The sequence below is a fragment of the Acomys russatus genome, chromosome 32, assembly GCF_903995435.1.
Source record: "Acomys russatus chromosome 32, mAcoRus1.1, whole genome shotgun sequence".
NCBI classification, from domain to species: Eukaryota; Metazoa; Chordata; class Mammalia; order Rodentia; family Muridae; genus Acomys; species Acomys russatus.
In genome coordinates, this window is record NC_067168.1 from 14822080 (window position 1) to 14841331 (window position 19252).

Here is a 19252-nt window from a genome sequence, read left to right on the forward strand (position 1 = left end):
AGGATGGGCTAACGCTGCTACTGACTGAGCTGGGGATGGCAGAGAGGGATGGATAATAGTTTTTGAGGCAAGGGAGATGAAGAGTTCTGTGGTGTCTATGTTTCACTGTGAAATGTTGACAAATGTTTCTAATGGTCAATAGCTCTGGCCATGTCGAGAGTTGACCTTGACACTGTTAAGCGGAACTGGCTTCCCCTCTTCCTTTACTTACCCTGAGGCCACCAGCTACAGATGCAGAATGCCTTTCCAAACCCAGCTTCTCCACTCTGCCAGCAGATAGTGGCTTCGCTGGGACCCATCAGTGCTTGGCTTCCTCTTCTACTTATATGTTGAATTCCTCCTCTCTCTAATGTGCTATGTCTACAGAACTGTTCTTAGTCTATGATTTTAACAAAAGAACTCTTCAGATTAAACTTCTGGCTTTTCTCTGCTTTCTAAAACTCTATGACAGTTTTCTCACAACGTCAGTTGCTTCCCTTCCTTTTCACCACACATTAAACATGCCAGCGCCAGGTGTGCTTCCTTGTCGACCAAACTTCTATTGGCCTCTTAATACCCAGCCACATATACCACTGAGAAGCTACTGGTGACTCCTGTCAGACAGAGCTACCCATTCTTGTCTCGTGACACACCAGCCACACCTCCATTGCGTCTCGAGGGGTAAACTGCATCTGACTGGTGAGTCAGACTGTTCTGTTTCTCTCAACACATGCTGCTGGGGCTTGTTTCTAGCAGCGTCTCCTCAAGTGTTGGTTCGGAGGTTCCTCCGATGCCTGGCCCTTTGAGCACGTCCAGTGTTGAGCAGAGGCAGTGTGACAGGTCTGTACTCCTAGATCCTTCATCTTCAAGAATGACCCTCGTCAAGGACCACAGTGGAGCTTACCCCACCTCTCACCCCTCCTGCAACAACAGACAAGGACATTTAGGACCACCCAAAGAAAGGGCGGCTGGTAGAAGACCTAGCCGGCATGCCAGCACAGAAGCCATCAGGGTCCTATCAATGTTCTCTTTTTATTGGAGTACTGAGTCCTACAACATGAGACTGTAGAGCAGCTCTCCATGTGCCAGGAAATGCCATAGAATAAAGACTTCCTGTAGGTACCAAATTATAGTAACATAAATGTTTTAAGAAAACCCAAGCCTAATATACTATACTTTGGCCTTCAATAAAAATGTTTACTATGAGCCGGGCGGTGGTGGTGCACACCTTTAATCCCAGCACTCAGGAGGCAGAGGCAGGAGGATCACTGTGAGTTCGAGGCCACCCTGGTCTACAAAGTGAGTCCAGGATAGTCAAGTCTACACAGAGAAACCCTGTCTTGAAACAACAACAACAGCAGCAGCAGCAACTGATTACTATGATAATAGTAGATGAACCTTATGACACACTCTTGTATTCAGTACGGGAACAAATGATAAACTGCTTTAAAAAAATGACTAAACACAAAACAAGACATCAAAATGGAAACTTCAAATATAATTTAGAGATAAATATTTTTAATAGCTTAGGGAACATTCTCCAGGTAGGACAGGCCTCCCTACACTCTACAACCTCTGCACAGGTACCAGAGAAGGCAGAGGAGAAAAGGATGAGCCCAGACAGTTAGACCTCACTCAGCAACCGTTGACATCACTCCTCTAGTACTAAGGATGGCTGGGGGTGGCAGCACACTTCTTTAATTCCCGCACTCAGGAGGGGAAAGGCAGGGGAATCTCAGTGGGTTCAAGGTCACTCTGTTCTACATAGGAAGCAAGTTCCAGTCTACTCAGGGCTATACAGTGAGACCCAGTCTCAAAAGAAAAACAAACAAACAAATAAACAAAAACCAAGCAAAAAGCAACAGGGGACTTGGTGATCCTGCCACTTGTTTCCAGGTGACATCTTTGCCTCCAGGCCTCCCACTTCCTTCCTTCCTTTTCTGTCTTATTCCAATTTCACATTTAGTACGGGATGGTGAGAAAGGTTTATCTATCTTTTTACCATCCATTTCATATATTTTGACTTAGTTTCTCCTTCACTTCATCCTCATTTTATATTTTAAATGACTGCAACTGATCTTCCTGATCTCTTCTGACCCTACCCTATCCCGGAACTATCAGTTCAAATCATCTTTCAATTATTTTTAACTATGAAAACACTCTCGAGTAAGTTCCTGAAACAGGAAGGTAAAGGGGAAAATCAAACTGAGGGCTTCCCTATCTACTATGGCCATGAAAGCAATACTTTGCGTATCTGACATATTTTTCCAAGGACTTCCTGCGGTGAGAATGAGTCTCCTCCGAGGGGCGAAGAATGACGTGGTTCAAAGGGACGCTTTTCTGAGGCTTCTCTCCCTTGGTACAACTCTGAGAGCCTTGAGTTCTTGGCTATCTAGCTCTAGACTAGCCATGAAGTGTGTCAGACCTCAGAGTTAGTCAGGAAGCACTTGTTACGAGGTTTGTAGGTCTAAGAGAACACAGTGCGGCTCAGTTGCACATTAATAATGAAGCACCTGGTTCTGCTAAAGCAATAGATCCATCAAACAAGGGTTCTGTCTGTCCAGTTGCAAACACAATACCTCTCAGAAAAGAGAAGGCTGCCCACTCTAAACCCCCATGCATCTTCGTAGGAGAACATTTCAAAACAGGAAGGGCAGACGGCTAACAGGCCCATTCCTTCCAGCAAGCACCTTCTGCATGTCCATCCCATGCCCTTCAATCTTACCTCTTCTGTTATATGTATAAAAGAAAAGCAAGGTATGTGGGACTAGTATTTATGTTATAATTAATGCAATTTAAAATAAGGCAACCAAAATATTATATGTGTGTCTGTAGATAAAGTGAGTGAGACCACGATGGAAAGATTGCTAATGTTCAATTTGTTCATGTGTTTTCAGCGCCAACATTCTACTAATTGTAATTCTTGGACTTTTATGATTAAAAGCTTAAGTAAAAACTAACAGTTTGAAATCAAAGGAGAGGTTTGCCTTTTTTTTTTTTTTTAACACTTTTAAATAGAGACTGGCTAAGTGTAACAATTTTAAGAAATACATTTTTAAAAATACCAAAATGGGTGCTGGAAAGAGGGTGCAGTGCCTAAGAGCACTTACGGCTTTTGCAGAGAACTGAGTTTTCTAGCGTCCATCTGGGTAGCTCACAACTGCCTCTATCTCTAGCTCCACGGGACACAATGACCTCTGCTGGCCTGCAGGGGCACTTGCACACAAGTGCACATACCCACACAAAATATACGTGATTAAAAATAAAACTTAAAAAAAAAAAAAAGAATAAATGTTTTAAAATAAAAATTTTCTTTGCACAATTAAGATAATACAACTATGACCTCCCAAAAATTATATTGTTTTTGGTGAATTAGTGTATCACATTATCAATTTTAACTATAACCAAACTTAGTGGCTGACTGTAAGAATTGATTTCTGAAATGTAGAATTTTAAATGATTCAACAATTCCATCAATAGCTTTCCAGAATGTCTCCAACCTGAGCAAGCATCAGTATTGGTGCTTAACTCAAAATAGTATATTTGATATCCCTCCATTTTATTTCTATCATTATAACTGGGCAGTGGTCTAAAATGAGAACTCTGTAGTCAGTCATAATACTTCATGATTGGCACTTATTCTTTTACAAGTGTCTTAAACACTTCAGTGGTCAATCTCCACTATTTTTATTAAGTAACCAATCACTCTTGTATTAAAAACCTATTTGAAGCCAAGAGTGGTGGCACATGCCTTTAGTCCCAGCACTCTGGGAGGCAGAGGCAGGTGGATCTCTGTGAGTTCAAGGCTGGCCAGAACTACAGGAGAAACCTGAAAAACAAAAAAAAAAAAAAAAAAAAAAAAAAAAAAAAAAAAAAAAAGAAAGAAAGAAAGAAAGAGAAAGAAAAAAACCTTGCCAAAACCCTGAAACAAACAAACAAAAAAACCAAATAAACAAGTAACTATTTGAGAAGTTTAAAATGATATCTAAGAAAAAGCAAGTCTAGAACCACACAACTGAGCCTTAGTAATCTACACTACTAAAGCAAACCTTAATGCACATTCTAGGCTTTTGTATTTGATTTTAGGAGATGATTTGAGCTGAACATGTTACATTTATATCCTAATGTTTAGTGCTAGCTTTAGACATAGCTTATGTCACCTATGAAACGACAGTGAAGGCTTAGTTGCCTTATTCTCCTTTCATATTATCTACAAAACAAACAAACAAACAAACCCTATCATTTCTCAAGCAGATGCCACAGAAAAGGTCAGAGCAGCCGAAGTCAGGCTGTTCTTTAGCAAACGCACTGCTGCACGTCAGCCTTTTTGTCTAATAAGAATAATTTGTAGATCAACATGGTTTGTTGTCTCTGGTTTTAGCAAACATATTCCTTTCATTGTTACCATAACCCCATAATGCCTTCGGAAGAGGGAAGACAGAGACCCAGAATAATTCAATTTACCTGCCCAAGATCAGAGCCAGAAGGCAACAGAGTCGGGGTTAGTCCGGGTTATCTGATGGCAGCTCACTGCTCTCTCTAAAGCTGTATGCTTCATACAGCTTCCCAGTTTCACTAGTTAAGAGTGTGTTGAGATAATTGCTTTCATACAAGCCTACAAACGCCATAATGATGAGAAGTAAACGGGCTCAGGGGCAGTTACCTGATTCCACACCCTTTGTGTTCTCCCCTCCTGTTACCCAATGGATGATAGATAGGCTTCATGGGAGTTTCTCCCTGTAATGAAGGAGCTTCTGAACTGCCTTGAGATCACACCTATTCTGACCCTTACAACAACCACATGGCTATCTTATCTGTTTTTGTTTTATATTATTACTTCTTACAACACTGGGCAGATAAGCTGAAGATGCCATGCATAGGTGGGAAAAGAAAGATGAGTCTTGCAACAGAACCTGTGAAGAAATCCTGGGTTCTCCCTCCTCCCCCAGCAGTGGTAGGCCTTGGATGAGCTCTGGACTTCCTGGGACTCTGATGAGCATGCTAGTTGACGGACTAGTTCATTGCTAGCTTAAAACCACAAGGCCACTAGCATATCAACCCTAGGCTCTGAACTGTCCATGCTTACTGCAAATGCTAGCTTGGAAAAATTGCCTAGACTAGGGGTGCCACAATTGGTTTCAGCTTACATGTCAGCTATGATTGGGGAGTGAAAATCCAAGTCATTGTGTACACCTCAAAGTTTGAGGCCAAACCAAGTTATACAGCAAAGAGCACTAACATCAATTAGCCATGTGTTCCAAGGTCAGGGAACCAGGGTCTGCCCACTAGTCATCCATTTCTAGAATCATCTACCCTCTGAAAAATACTCACATCAGCCAGCTCACTGTATATCTGAAGAACTGTCACGATGAGGGCAGTGAGAACTCCAGAGGATCCGCAGGCATAACAGAAGTATTTCCAATTCCTTTTCATTGGACTTGGTAGGGCCAATGTCCTCTGTTCATAATCCATTTCCTTTTCCTGCTAGACTTCACCCTATAACTTTGTTGAGGTCAATGGCTGAGTTCTTGCCAATAAAACACATAGGAATGGCATCTAGGTCTAGTCCCAACTCTTAGACTACTTTTTTTCTGTTTTCTTTATTAGCTAGACGTCAGTGGAGGACTTTAAAGGTCTAGGTAAGAGATTGAAAAGTGACATCCAAAGCACATTTCAACAAGATCAACAAGGAAAATTTGCATCTGGCTCCTAGCTCTTGGGACTGATCCCAAGAAGGTAGTTCTCATTGAGCTTGATAATCATGGTATGTTGGTTAGATTTTTGTCAGTTTGACACAAGCCAAGGATATCTGGGAAAAGGGATCCTCTATTGAGAAAAATGTCTCCATATGACTGGCCTATAGGCAAGTCTTGATTAATGACAGACATGGGAGGACCCAGTGTGCTGTGGGTGGTGCCATTCTTGGGCAGGTAGTCTTGGGTTGTATATAAAGACAAGCTGAGCCAGCCATGATGCTGGAAGCAGCATTCCTCCATGGCTTCTGCTTCCTGGTTTCAGCCTGGAGCTCCGGCCCTGATCTTTCTTCATGATGGACTATGAGCAGTAAGCTGAAATAAACCCGTTCACCTCCAGACTGGTTTTGGACATGGTGTTTCTCCCAGTAAACTAGAACACATGGCGCCATGCTAATTGTTCTCTACGATTTTTGCCAAACTCTAGCCATAGGAAGAAAGACAATTTCTCTCAGTGGGGCTGCAATGATAGCAATCCACACTTCAAGAATGAAGCTTGATTCACTGATTTAATGTGGAAAAGAAACCGAAACAGGAGGCGGGTGGGGAATCTTGAATAAGCATCAAAGGGGCCTGCTCCATCCATCTTTGTAACACTGGTTTGGTTATAAGGGTCAAAATGGTCCTCCTTCTGCCCAAACTAGTGTGCTCTATATTCCTGTATCCTAGAAACAAGCTAGTCATTGAGAAAACAGCCATCCAGTAATACCTATCACTGGCACATGCACCCATTAAAAAATTGAACCAGGTCTTTATGTTTGAATTTCAATGACAAATATACCTTAACCTTTTGTTTTCTGAGGGTTCCCAGTGTCTGTTTGAAGACATGTTTGATTTCAATAAAGTACTAAGGAATACATAAAGTGATGTCATCCATGAATGCTTCATTTTCTCTATTTTCCTAAGATAAAACCAATAGAAGTCAAATTACTAGGTCAAAGGGCTTTCAAGGTTTTCAACCGATACTGACAGCATGTCCTCCAAAACATGTAGATTAATTTATACTTCCACCCACTGAGCACTCAACTCACTCTCTTTTTTCCATCTGAGCAATTAAGGCTGAGCTGAAGTGAAGAGACACTTCTCTCAATTCACAACACTAGGTTAAAAAATCATGAGTACAACTTACAAATCTAATTGACAGCTGAATGAGGTGTGTGTGTGTGTGAGAGAGAGAGAGAGAGAGAGAGAGAGACAGAGAGAGACAGACAGAATGAAGTGAGTGTGTGTGTGTGAGAGAGAGAGAGAGAGACAGAGAGACAGAGAGAGAGAGAGAGACAGAGATCTCCTTGGTATGGCAGAATTTGCCATGACAGCACAGATATACTAAGATATACACAGATATACCATATACTGTAGAATCACAAACTACTATGAAAAAGATAGATACAAATTAAAAGCCTCCTTTGGGAAATGGTGATAATTAAGAACAAGTAATCATATTCAAAGTAGTGCTGTGATGTAAGGGTTAAACAGTAGGCTGAACTGCATCAGAGCAGACTGCAGGAGATCCTTCCATAGGCACACTCCTGCTCATAGAAGGGCTGAAGGAAACAGAACACTGCACCTCAACGTGTTTAAGGAAGAGGTCATAGAAACATGAACACAGTGCAGCCTGGATGGGACAAGAGAAGCAGGGCACAACAGAACGACATTAAGCCACAGTCTATTGAATTACTTGGCTAGAAGCTAGAACAGCTGCAAGCTGCATACTCTTGATACTAACCAGGGCAATCACGAGTTGCACCTGAGGGTCTCTGTCATCAAACTAACGACCAGGACGAGGCTAACAAAGCAGCGACACACTGGAACTGTTGCTCAAGACAGTTAGAAGGAATTACCAACATCAACACACAGAGAATGTGTGGTTTTTGCCGCCAGGTCTTAACTTCCTTAAGTGTAAAAACTGGGAGTCTGGAGATGGCTGAGATTCTCTCTCTTCAAACTTGACGGCCCCCCAGGTGGAGGTGCATCAGCTCAGAGGCTGTTTCACACTATGCAACCTCTTACACGGCCAGCCTTCCAGTAGCTGTCAGCTTCTTTAACTGCCTAAGGCCTGCCTTCTCCACGTGAGCGGCTCCCGTGAACAGCAAGCAGCCCTTGTCCACAGCTCTCTCACGTGAGTTCCTTTGATCCTTCTAGTCTTGCCTTAAACACCATTTCTGCAATGCACCTCCACTGTGGTCTTTCTTTTCCTGCTCAACCTTAATGCTTTTTGAATCACTGGTAATTAGTTCTTTCATTTTCTGTCTCCCCTACTAGGCTGCCGGCTCTCTGGATGCCAGGGGCTATATCTTATTCTCCATGGTGTCCCTGCCTCCTGGAACAATTCCTGGCATTTCGTAAATATTTATTAAATGAATAAATAATGATATTATGCTAAATAAGTATTCAAAGCCTCAAGACTGAAAGTAACTTCTAATTTCTCCAACTAGGTCATTGAAAACAAGATAAACATGCTGACATTTATCGCTCTCTTTGCAAAGGTAAAAAGAATACTATTTTAAGTTAAATTTCTAAACCCCTCAAGTCACTCCTCCTTTCTTTTTTCTTCCCTCTTTCCTTCCTTTTCCTTTTCCTTTGCTGGTGAGCAAATCCAGCAACTGATGCACACCGGGCACGTGCTGTACCACTGAGCTTCATTGCCGTCTCTCAAACCGTGACTGCCATCGTTTTAGTGGGGGTTATTATTAAATGCCAAACAGTTTAATTTCAGAGTAAGTTGTGAGTTGGTGGCCACTTTGAAATTATGTTTTTAATTTTCTGAACTTTCCTTCCCATTACAAAGTATCTATTGCTGAGTTATAAGAAAGAAATGGAAGAGTAACACTCCTCGACCGTAACTGACTGGAAACAAAGAAAATGAAATGGAAGCACACACACACAGAATGCTGAAATTTTTTTTCTGCAATATTGATTCCTAATTATTGGACATCTAATCATGAGAGAAACACACCAAAGGAAGTACGCATACGCTTCAAATGCACAGCCAAAAGATTATAAACATACTTTAAAAGGTAATGTTTTTCCAATTTACAAATCCTGCCACTATATCCTTCTTGTCAGTTATAATTTCACCCAACAACTTATTTTTTTATTTTGGTTTTGGTTCTTAGAGATGGGGTCTCTCTATGTAGTTCATAGCTGCCTCCTGCTTTTGCCTCCAGAATGTCTGGATCATAGGCATTTCCAAAGCCACCTGCCAAAACGTAGCTTTTACCATATCCCAAGAATGAAACTATAAAGAGGCTAGCAAGGACTATGCATTAACTGTTTATATTAAGCAATTTAATGGTCTTTTAAAATTGATTTCTGAAAAATTGTTATTAGTTGATCTTACAGTCTTAGTAAATAGTGTCTAACTCCTTGTTCTTCTGAAAGTTATTAGGTAAAATTGAGATCTTTATACACAAAGTATATGGGGGAAAGGCCTAAACTTGGGGAAGAATGAAGCATGCAATCAGGACTATCATATTTAATTTCCCAACATTTAAATTCGCAAACCAGTTCTCACCCTGTGTTTGGTGTCAGAGGAGCTTCAAGGAAATTCCAATCATGGGGAAAACCCTGTACAGTTCTGACACACACAGGAAGCTATCACTACAGTTCTGACACACGCAGGAAGCCACCACTACAGTTCCAACACATGCAGGAAGCCACCACTACAGTTCCGACACACGCAGGAAGCCACCAGTACAGTTCTGACACACACAGGAAGCCATCACTACAGTTCTGACACACGCAGGAAGCCACCAGTACAGTTCTGACACACACAGGGAGCCATCACTACAGTTCTGCCGCACACAGGGAGCCATCACTACAGTTCTGCCGCACACAGGGAGCCATCACTACAGTTCTGCCACACACAGGAAGCCATCTCTACAGTTCTGACACACACAGGAAACCTTCCCTACAGTTCTGACACACACAGGGAGCCCTTTAATCCTTGAGCAGGCATGCCCAAGCTGGGTGTTAGAAACGAGATTCTAAAATACATAAACAACATGTGCAGAAGACTAAAAGTAATCCATGAATGATTTTAGTGAATTAAAACATAGCTCAAGAGTGAACCAATGGAGGGAGAACTGAGTAAGAACAAGAGGAAACAGGCAGGCCTCATTCCTAGGGCACAGGTGGACCATCAAGACAAGACATCCTTCCACCCATTGGCTTCCTCAGAAGATAACAAAAGCAATATCCAGGATCAAAACACGCAGAGCTTTCAGAAAACCATAAGATACAGCAACAATCAAGATGGCCCAGAGGTGCCATAATTTAACAGTGGGCAACAGGTGACCAGTCCTCTGCGACTAAGGAAGAAATAGCCACATGTATAGTGCCCAGATTCCAGTTTTGCACCCTTAGTAAAATTAACACCCACAAAAAGAAGGCCTTTTAGCAAAGGGAAACAATTAAATGTATCACATTAAACCTACAGTCAGGGTGGATGAGAAGGAAATCTCAGGGGCATTTGTAACCACAGCTTTCCCCCTTCTCAAATTTGTCATTGAAACTTATACTACAGACCAACACTCCAATATCTCAGGCACGTAGGGCCATATAACTCTGATTTTACAGCTTTTCAGATTCAGCAAAGGCCTAAGACACACTGCATACTAACACCCAGGTATGCTCTTGACAGCAGTGGTGATATTTCTGTAGCTGAGCATACATATTTTAGAGTACGAGGTATAAAAACAACCAGGTCAACTTCTGCCACCAAAGATTCACAAAAGCAATTTTAGTTTTCTGAGCTTTTTGGATTTTTAGGTGTGGACAAAAGTCATGAACCCAGACCTACATCAGATAGGAAAGGAGAAATCAATTCAAAATGGGACCCCTGTGGGGCTTTCATAAAACAAGCCCAAATTTTATCTAGGTGACACCAGGCTCCCTGGGCTTCTCTCTGATGGAGACCTAACCAACATGACCTCAGATGCTAAAATTATGAAACATCTGTGAAAACACCACAGTGAGGGTCAGGCTCAGGCTAAACTAGAAGCAGAGTTGCATGGACCAGAGCTGCAAAGTAGAGGCTAAAATTAGCTTGGCTAAAGATGGGAAGGAAGCAGGGAGTGGAAGTGATGGTCATCCCTTTAATCCCAGCACTTGGGGAGGCAGAGGCAGACAGATTGCTGTGAACTCAAGGCCAGTATGGTCTACAAAGTGAGTCTAGGATAGCCAAGGCTACACAGAGAAACCCTGTCTTGAAAAATACTACACACACACACACACACACACACACACACACACACGGGAAGGAAATAAAGAAGGGATCCAAAACGATAAGCAAGGAACATCATCTTATATGCTGTCCCCAAATGAAGAAATCTGAAAAGCTAAAGAGAGAATAAACCAACTAGATACCATCTGAAAACCAAAGAATGCTGAATAGAAAAGTGCCAGGAACTATGAAAGGTATGTTTAGACACTCAAGGAAGTGTAATATATCTACACACTTGAGTGCAGGAAGCAATCAATGATAATTCTAAGGCTAAGAATTTTCTAGAATTGAAGAGAGATGTTAATTCTCAGTTCAGGAAAACCCAATGCAGTCCCAGTAGACACATGGTATAAAAGGTGATAACAAATATGATTTTTTGTTTGTTTTTTGGGACAGGGCTTCTCTGTTGCCTTGGCTGTCCTGGACTCAACTTTGTAGACCAGGCTGGATTCAAACTCACAGAGATCCACCTGCCTCTGCCTCCCAGAGTTCTGGGATTATAGGGGTGTGCACCATCACACCTGGCTCAAAGAAGATTTTTTTAAAGCACCCATAATAGGTGATTATTTAAAATCATGCGGATAAATAAATTCTTGTGACCAACAATGAAAGCCAAATGAAGAAAACATTATTTGAACATGGAAACTGTCATCCTAGAGTTGTTAAGACCAGCTTTCAAAACCATAAAGGAAATAAAGTCTTTTTAGATGAAAACATAATTCTCCAGTGAACAGCCTACTGAGGAAGCTTCAGAGGGTTACAGCTCAAGAAAACACTGGGAAGAAAGGAACGGTGAGCAAAGCAGTCCGGTAGGAAGGGGTGATGACTAAGCACACACTGTCTCTATCACTAACAACAGCTAACGAGGTTAAAGCTGCAGTAGCATTAATGCTTGGACATTCATAGTATACAACTCAGAAGTCTTAAAAGTTCCTAAATTTCTTTTATTATAAAAAAATATTACCAATGGACTTTAAAGCATAACTATTAAATTAAGGATAGTCAATGAAAGACTAAACGATTGAACATATAGCTTCCGAACTGTAGAGATAGGAAAGTTAGAACTGACATAATTAAAAGAATAGAGTAAAACAAGCATAGAGAAATGTAAGGGTTAAACAGTGGTGAGAGTGGCAGGCAAGGTTCTTGTGGTAAAGGCTAGATAAACAAACACATTCTCCCCAGGTGTCCCTAGGCTTCCAAAAGAAGCCTTAGCAACCAAGACCTCAGCACTGATGGTGAGGTCCTGACCATGGCTGCGTATTTGTGTGTCAGACACAGTTCTCAGGTTTATAAGCCTGGAAAACTGAGTGGACAGTGATGGGTACCCAACTGCAATTCCCATAGGGCAAGCCTGAATGAAAGACATAGCCAAAAGATATGCAAAGTCGGGTACAAATGGTGTGTGTTGACTTTGCAATCACCACTCCAAGAAAGTTGGCAGTAGGAAAGAGAGCTTGGCCAGCAGGCTGGCTGCTGGAAGAGTCCATGGAGTCTAGGGACCCTGCACAGAGGTGGGTTTGTCTGTTCAAATGAAGATACTTGAAAATGGGTGTAGAACAGATAGAATGTGAGGCTGAAGATACTGATGATAGGGAGGATAACTCACATACAAACGAGGACAGTTACCAAAGGAGGATAGTCAAGGGATCAGACCAAAAGGCAAAACAACCTAGAGCAGGTGAAGAATTAGCATCTGTCTCCAGGATTGCTAGGATAGCACATTACACAACCTTTCACAGCATGGGTCCACCTTAACCTTGTGTAACAAAGAAACCTCATTACACAAGGGGGTGGTGTCCCGCCCACCACACACACACACACACACACACACACACAGTAGAGCGAATGAGGAGAGTAAGAAAGCAGGTAAACAAAGACTGGGCTTCAGGGTGCACTTTCACCCCACGGCCCCAAGGCAGAGTCCACTTCTTACAGGACAGGGTATAATTAATTGACACCCAGGCAGAACAGTGACTGCCTAGGTTACGTAAATCCCTCAAGGAAACAGGTTTCTAGGCAAAGATAGAGGAAATTTACAAGAGAAAAGAAACAGGAGTAAATATTTTAATGGCAAAAAGTGTGGCTTTCCAAATGACTTCAACCCACTATGATTATATTTGAAGACTGTCCAAACATGCTGGCTCAGGGGCTGAGTCACCAAAATACAGCGTTGTAGTGAACGCAATGGTGGCCTTCAAGGAACAGGGTCCTGTGTCACTTCTGACCTTCTGTAAGGTTACAGAAACCGAGATAAGCCTTGAAGAACACCCGAGCCTAACTGGGGTCTACTTGGAAAGAAGAATTTTTGTGGAAAGCTAAAAGAAAGATATAATGACCTAATGTACAGACAAAGTCACAGAGGAGTAGCCACCAGCCATTAAATGAATTTTAGAACAAATGTAGCAGTGTACTAAATCCCAGATTTTTAAAAAGTATTGCATGTTAATACTGTAATTAAGATACGAAAACCCCTACTTCTTAGTCTTATATTTTCTACCATTTTCAAGTCGATAGAAAAGCATATATGAATCAGTTTTTTTAAATTTTTGGTTTTTGGTTTTTTGTTTGTTTGTTTTTTGAGACAAGGTTTCTCTGTGTGGCCTTGGCTGTTCTGGACTCACTTCGTACACCAGGCTGGCCTCGAACTCACATCCATCCATCTCCCTCTGCCTCCCAAGTGCTGGGATTAAAGGTGTGCACCACCATGCCTGCAAATCAGTTTTTTTTAAAGACTGGAGATATAGCTTTGTGATTCAACATGTGCTAAGCATGTATGCGACTCTGGTTTGAACCTCCAGAACCAACAATAAGAATGTTTTAATTGATTTAAAAACAACAACAACAACAAAAAGACAAACCTTTCCATTCTACTCAGCTTGTTTCCTGGTTTTCACTCCATTGCTAAAAAGTACACCCTTTCCCATTACCTAAAACATTTTTACAACCAACTTTATTTTAAAGCTTGGCAATCAAAGTATCACACACTGAGACTAACCAAACCCAAAGTCTGCAAATCTCACTGAACTACAGCTAATGGCCTTTGTAACTCCGCTGCTTTCCCCGTAGCAGCCACTCAGCCTGCTTGGCCTCTTTTCTCCCCACCTGGAATGCCAAGAACAGCTCAGGCGTCCTTTAGGACTTGTCAAAGAAATGGTAGTCAGATTAAAGGATTTTTGAGTATGTATTGTCCCCATCTCTTCTTGACTGTCCAAAAAATGACATATTCTGTTTTAAAACATCTTCACAATTGGACTAGGTCTTCTGATGAAATCTAGAAGGCAGAATACACTGGGGTATAGGAAATAATAGAGTGTGTCCAGACAGTGGCAAACAGTTAAGTCAAAACAACTAGGCAAAGGTAAATACTAAAGCCAATTGGTGTACTTACACCGAAAGCTAGTTACACAATGTACTCAGTATCTTTCATATATTATCGTACCTAATTTTATTCAGTAATCTTCCCATCTTTCAGTATATAAAAGAATATATTTAGCACAAATATAGCATCCATTGTAATAGTGCAGGTTACGTTTCTTTTTCTTCTTTTGGTTTTTAGTCTTTTGCGGCAGGGTCTGATGTAGACCCGTCTGGCCTTACTATGTAGTCCACGATGACCTTGAATTGTTCCTCCTGCTTCTGACTCCTAAAAGCTGGATATACAGACACGCACCACCACACCTGGCTAAAACTGCACTCTGTAAATCATAACATGCTTTAGATACACTAAGCGTATAGATACACACTAATGTAAGTAAAGAACACTAGTTTGGGGGCTTTAGCGGAACAGAGAATGATTAATAAAATTCTAATATTTTCCCAACAGAGTCAGGACTCCAATCACTTGCTTCTTATGTAGGATGAACTTGCTATCAGACATCTTTAAGAATAATAATGAAAGAAAAATAAGATTTCTGGTAGGCAGATGGGATTTCCATTAGCTTTGGCTTGATGTTATTGGTGATGCATGGAGTGTGAATTGTGATTATTTTAGTTCGGGCCCTTTGATGGCACATACAGAAATCACTCAAGTGCATCTCACATGAGGGTTACAGTGCACTCTGCATTTCCCCATGCAGATGTTTCTTTGGACTGACTGTGTTTTTGTTAAGCCTAGGCACAGTACTTGGCTCAGTACTCAGTACATACTAAGTTTTTTTACTTGATTATTAAGTCTGGGTTACCTGTTAAGCTGACCACAGAACAGAAGAGGAAAGTCCACTGCCATGTAGCTCAGCAGTAAGCAAATAGTCAAATGCCTGTTAAGTTCTGGGCAGTTTATATGCTACCAAATATACACAGGGCATTACAAAGGAAGTAAGGGGAGGCTACATATGTCAGCCTAGAAAACTAGTACCTGTTACATCTTTAGTCTAAACGTGCTGATGGGGCAACATTATTACTGGATGGTAGGGTATAGAAGGAAATTCTTAGATAATGTAAAATATAAAATAAAATATAATCTTTACTTGGATTACTAATATTTACCATATCTGTAATATTTAACAAATAGCGACTGACTATGTGGATGGTTTTATGGATCTGTTCCTCCCTTCAAGAAATACATTGTTATTGGCAATGAGAAAATCTGGGCTAGGAATGTCACTGAGTGGTCAAGTGCTTGCCTAGAATATTGAGTATTTGTTTCATGAAGATTCTGAGACCAATGAATCGAATATTTTTAGAAAAATCACATAATCCTAAACTCTACTTACTATATCCAAACCGAAACTCCAAACTAAACTTGAGCAAATCAAATCAAACTAACAATACATTTTTGCTTCAAATTACCAAATGGTTTTGTTCTCTTCCTCTTAATCAACATTTAATGCTTTCAAAACTAAAACAACTACTATTTGGACGGTTCAGTGTCTACAGACATACGCAATGTGTTCGCACGCCTTAATAACAAGATTAATGCACTTTTACAACTGGTATGTTACTTTACCTCTGTCTCTTAAATACTGAGAGTCTGCTACTTTTAAAAGGAGCATCAAAAAGAATTCTGAGCACATAACAAAACTTAAATAAACATGCTCTTCAGAACTTGGATCTTGTTAAGTTTTTAAAGTGACAGAATTACGAATTTTTCCATGTAGAGAAACTACAAAAATGTGTGTGTGAGTTTTGAGGTCCATACACAGCCATTCAAGCAATGTAAGTGCTTTGGAGATAAGGTGAGCATGCTTCCCCCTTTCACAACAAAGTGTGTTTACAACCAAAGATGTCAGTTAAATGTAGTGGTTAAAGGCAATTGAGGTTTGTCACTCCAGCTAAAAAGCTCAGTAAACACACACGCACACACACACACACACAAACCACATAATTATTTTAATAATTCAAAATCAGTTCCTATTTCAGCTTCTCTCTTTTAACATGGAATCTCCTAACGTTATCTTCTAAAGTACTCTAGTCATTAACCTATGCTGGGGTATTGGAAACACCCCGCTTTCAAACCCTGAGAGATGTTTCCAGATCTATAAGGATAAAGGTAACTAATTAGATTTGGGGAACCCAGTCTTTATCTGCATCTACCTGAAATGATCCAAACCCAAGGATGCTCTCGGTCATGCACTGATGTAGCGATCAATCATAAAAGAAGCAAAATCCGTAACCTAAACAGTTGTTTTTTTTGTTGTTCTTGTTTTTTTGTTTTGTTTTGTCATAAGCATGTTTTCTAGGTTGACATAACCACTGAATTGTGAGTCAGCCTCCCAGAGTTGGGGAAACTGATGGAAAGATGGCTAAATGATTCAGCATGCTGCAGCAAAATGAGCCAGTCATGAATTTATAATTTCTGCTCCTGTTAGATGTCTTGGCTTTGGTAGCCTGTCTTACCTGGGAATCAGTGTGTAACGCATGATACTGTGATCAATAAATTTTGTTAAACATTCCCCCAGGAAAGACGTCCTAACGTCTTCTCCGCAGATAAACTTCTAGACAGCAAAGTCTCCAGTGCTGTGTGGCAGCTCTGGCAATACCCAGCTGCAAGCTTTCTCAAGCTTTGCTCGTGCCAAGGATAGGGCAAGAGCTGACGCTAATAGTGGGACAGCCTTTTCTCAGCAGCACAAGAGACAGGAGGAAAAGGACTGAGTGGGAAAAACAAAACTAAATAAGACCAAGCAGCAAAAAAGAGGTCAAGGGGGTGAAATGGGAATAGGAGTTGGGGCAAATGTGTTGTTTCTCACGCCAGCACTGGCATTTAGCAAGGAACCTCGTCAAAGGTCAGCAAACTCTATGCAGGTCAGACAGACTGACAGAAACTGCAGACTACTATTTGGGGTAGCCTTGGAGGATACCTCACTGGCAAAGCAGGTGAAAGCCTTTCAAGGGTCACTTTACCCTCCAGCAACAAAAGAGTTACTACACTAACAGCATGAAAAAAAAAAAAAAACAAAAAACCAAAACCATCAGAATCCCAAACCAGAATAAAGCTCTCTCCATCCAATGACCATGTGAAAATATTGAGGTGTTAAAAGTTTCCTTCTAAAACTGTACCACCTCAAATGAGGGGACTACATCCATTTTGTGACTTGATCAGTTATCCCACTCAGCATTTTCTGAGAACAGGACAAAGGAAGTGTGCCAAAGACGCGCAGAATGAAACCGCGATTATCTGTGAAGTGGGACCTGCTCATTTAATAGCTTGGTTTTATTTCAGTTCAGTTCAGTGTAGTGACATATGACACACACACTCCCCCACACTCACACACACACACTCACACATCCTCAGTAGCCGCACAGGAAAAGGCAGGATTTTACAATTATCCAAAATGTACTTAAGAAATCACAGTGACAAGTATGGCCACCTCTGAATGCCCCTTCTTCCCTCCTCTCTCGTTTGTTTCTTCTCCCACAGGCCCCCTCGCCATCCTGACCACCCAACCCTTCATTTCCCTTAACCTAATAGAAGGTGGAGAAAACCAAAAGATGATTAAAAGAACACAGCCCAAATGTACATTTTTTATGCAGCCGTGTGTGTGTGTGTGTGTGTGTGTGTGTGTGTGTGTGTGTGTTTGCTTCCTCCTCTAAGACCTTGGAGGTCATCAGAAGGAAAAAAATGGCTCGATAGACAATGTTTCAAGGCCTACCCAAGGGGACACCTCCAAGGCCAGAGACAGGAGCTCAGGAGCGCGACCGGCTGGGGAGACAGTTCCCAAGGCTTCAAGCAGTATTATTGAGAGCCAAGGCCACGCCACCGGTCTCTGAGGCAACTATGCACACATGCACGCGTCCCACTTATATAAAAGGATGCTTACAGTCCAGGTGCTTCTTCTTGGGGCCCATCACCTCATGAGTGGTGGCTTTGCAGACGGCTCTTGCTACAGCAGAGCCAGTCACGCTGTACTGAGCGGCGGCGATCCGATCCGTGAGCGTTTGGCCCGACATCTTCACCGGCCGCGCCTACCGCCTCCTCTTCTGCAGGAAATAAGAGGAGATGGTCCCACTTTCACCCGCACCTCCCGTGCTGGAGCTCCCTGGCCTTGCCTGCTCCCACCGCACGGCGGCTCTCTCCTCCGCGGACCCCGCCCTGGCACCGCCTCTTGGGACCAGCGACGCGCCAAGCCCTGCGGGTCCATCGCGGTCCAGGGCTGTCAGCCACCCCCAGGGTAATCCTTGCATCGTGCGGCCGTACCGCTTCCCCACATCCTGAAGAGACAGCCACATCCCAGCCTCACCCTCTGTCAATCATCACTGTCCGCACAACCTTATTCCGTAGTGCTGGAGCCGGTGCGCGCCGGGGTGGCTCCAGACGCCTGACCCAGAGGCGCGCACCTTCTGCTGCCCAGAGCCGCAGCGTTTCCCGCAACGGCAGCCAGCAGGGCCGCGGCCACCTCCCTTCTGTCCTGGGGCTTCGGCGGCAGAATGACTCGCCTTCCATCCCCAAGGCAGGGCCGCCCAGAACCGCGACGCGCCTCACCCTTCTCTGCTAGGAGCTCAGAGGGCCCTACAGCCCAGGCCCCTCCCCACCGATAGCGCGCCACTCAGCTGTCACCTGGCGGCCTCTGCCCTTCTCGGTGCCCGGAGATTATCCTTCGAATCCTCCGGCCCCCGGAGCAGGGGAGGGGACCAGTGTGGCCCAGCATACTCACCGCGCCCTAGAAGCACCGCAGCCCGGACGCGGCGCGGAGTAGCTAGGTGCAGCCGCGCGCCGCCCTGGACTCCCGGGGCCGCGATGCCTGCAGCCTCTGCTCGGCCCCTAGCTCAGCTCCGCGGTCCCCGCGCCGGTACCCTCCCGCCGCCGCCTCCGCCAGCGCCGCCGCGTCTATCTAGCGCTCGGCGCTGCGTCCCCATC

At 42.8% G+C, this 19252-nt stretch overlaps 1 protein-coding gene across 16 annotated transcripts in view; it reads right to left on the reverse strand.

Annotated features, from left to right (window-relative positions):
- Snap91 (synaptosome associated protein 91) overlaps positions 1 to 19252 on the reverse strand; it is a 114752-nt gene that overhangs the window by 95299 nt on the left and 201 nt on the right. For 15 of the 16 annotated variants that reach the window (XM_051140034.1, XM_051140032.1, XM_051140024.1 and 12 more), the window contains exons 1-2: positions 19050 to 19214; positions 18216 to 18375 (exon numbers count right to left, since the gene is read on the reverse strand). In XM_051140034.1, coding sequence (XP_050995991.1) covers positions 18216 to 18345 — 130 coding nt within the window. In that variant the 5' untranslated portion in view covers positions 18346 to 18375; positions 19050 to 19214. Of the gene's footprint in view, positions 1 to 18215; positions 18376 to 19049; positions 19215 to 19252 lie in introns of those variants that run through there. The other variant, XM_051140018.1, reaches the window with a different exon arrangement.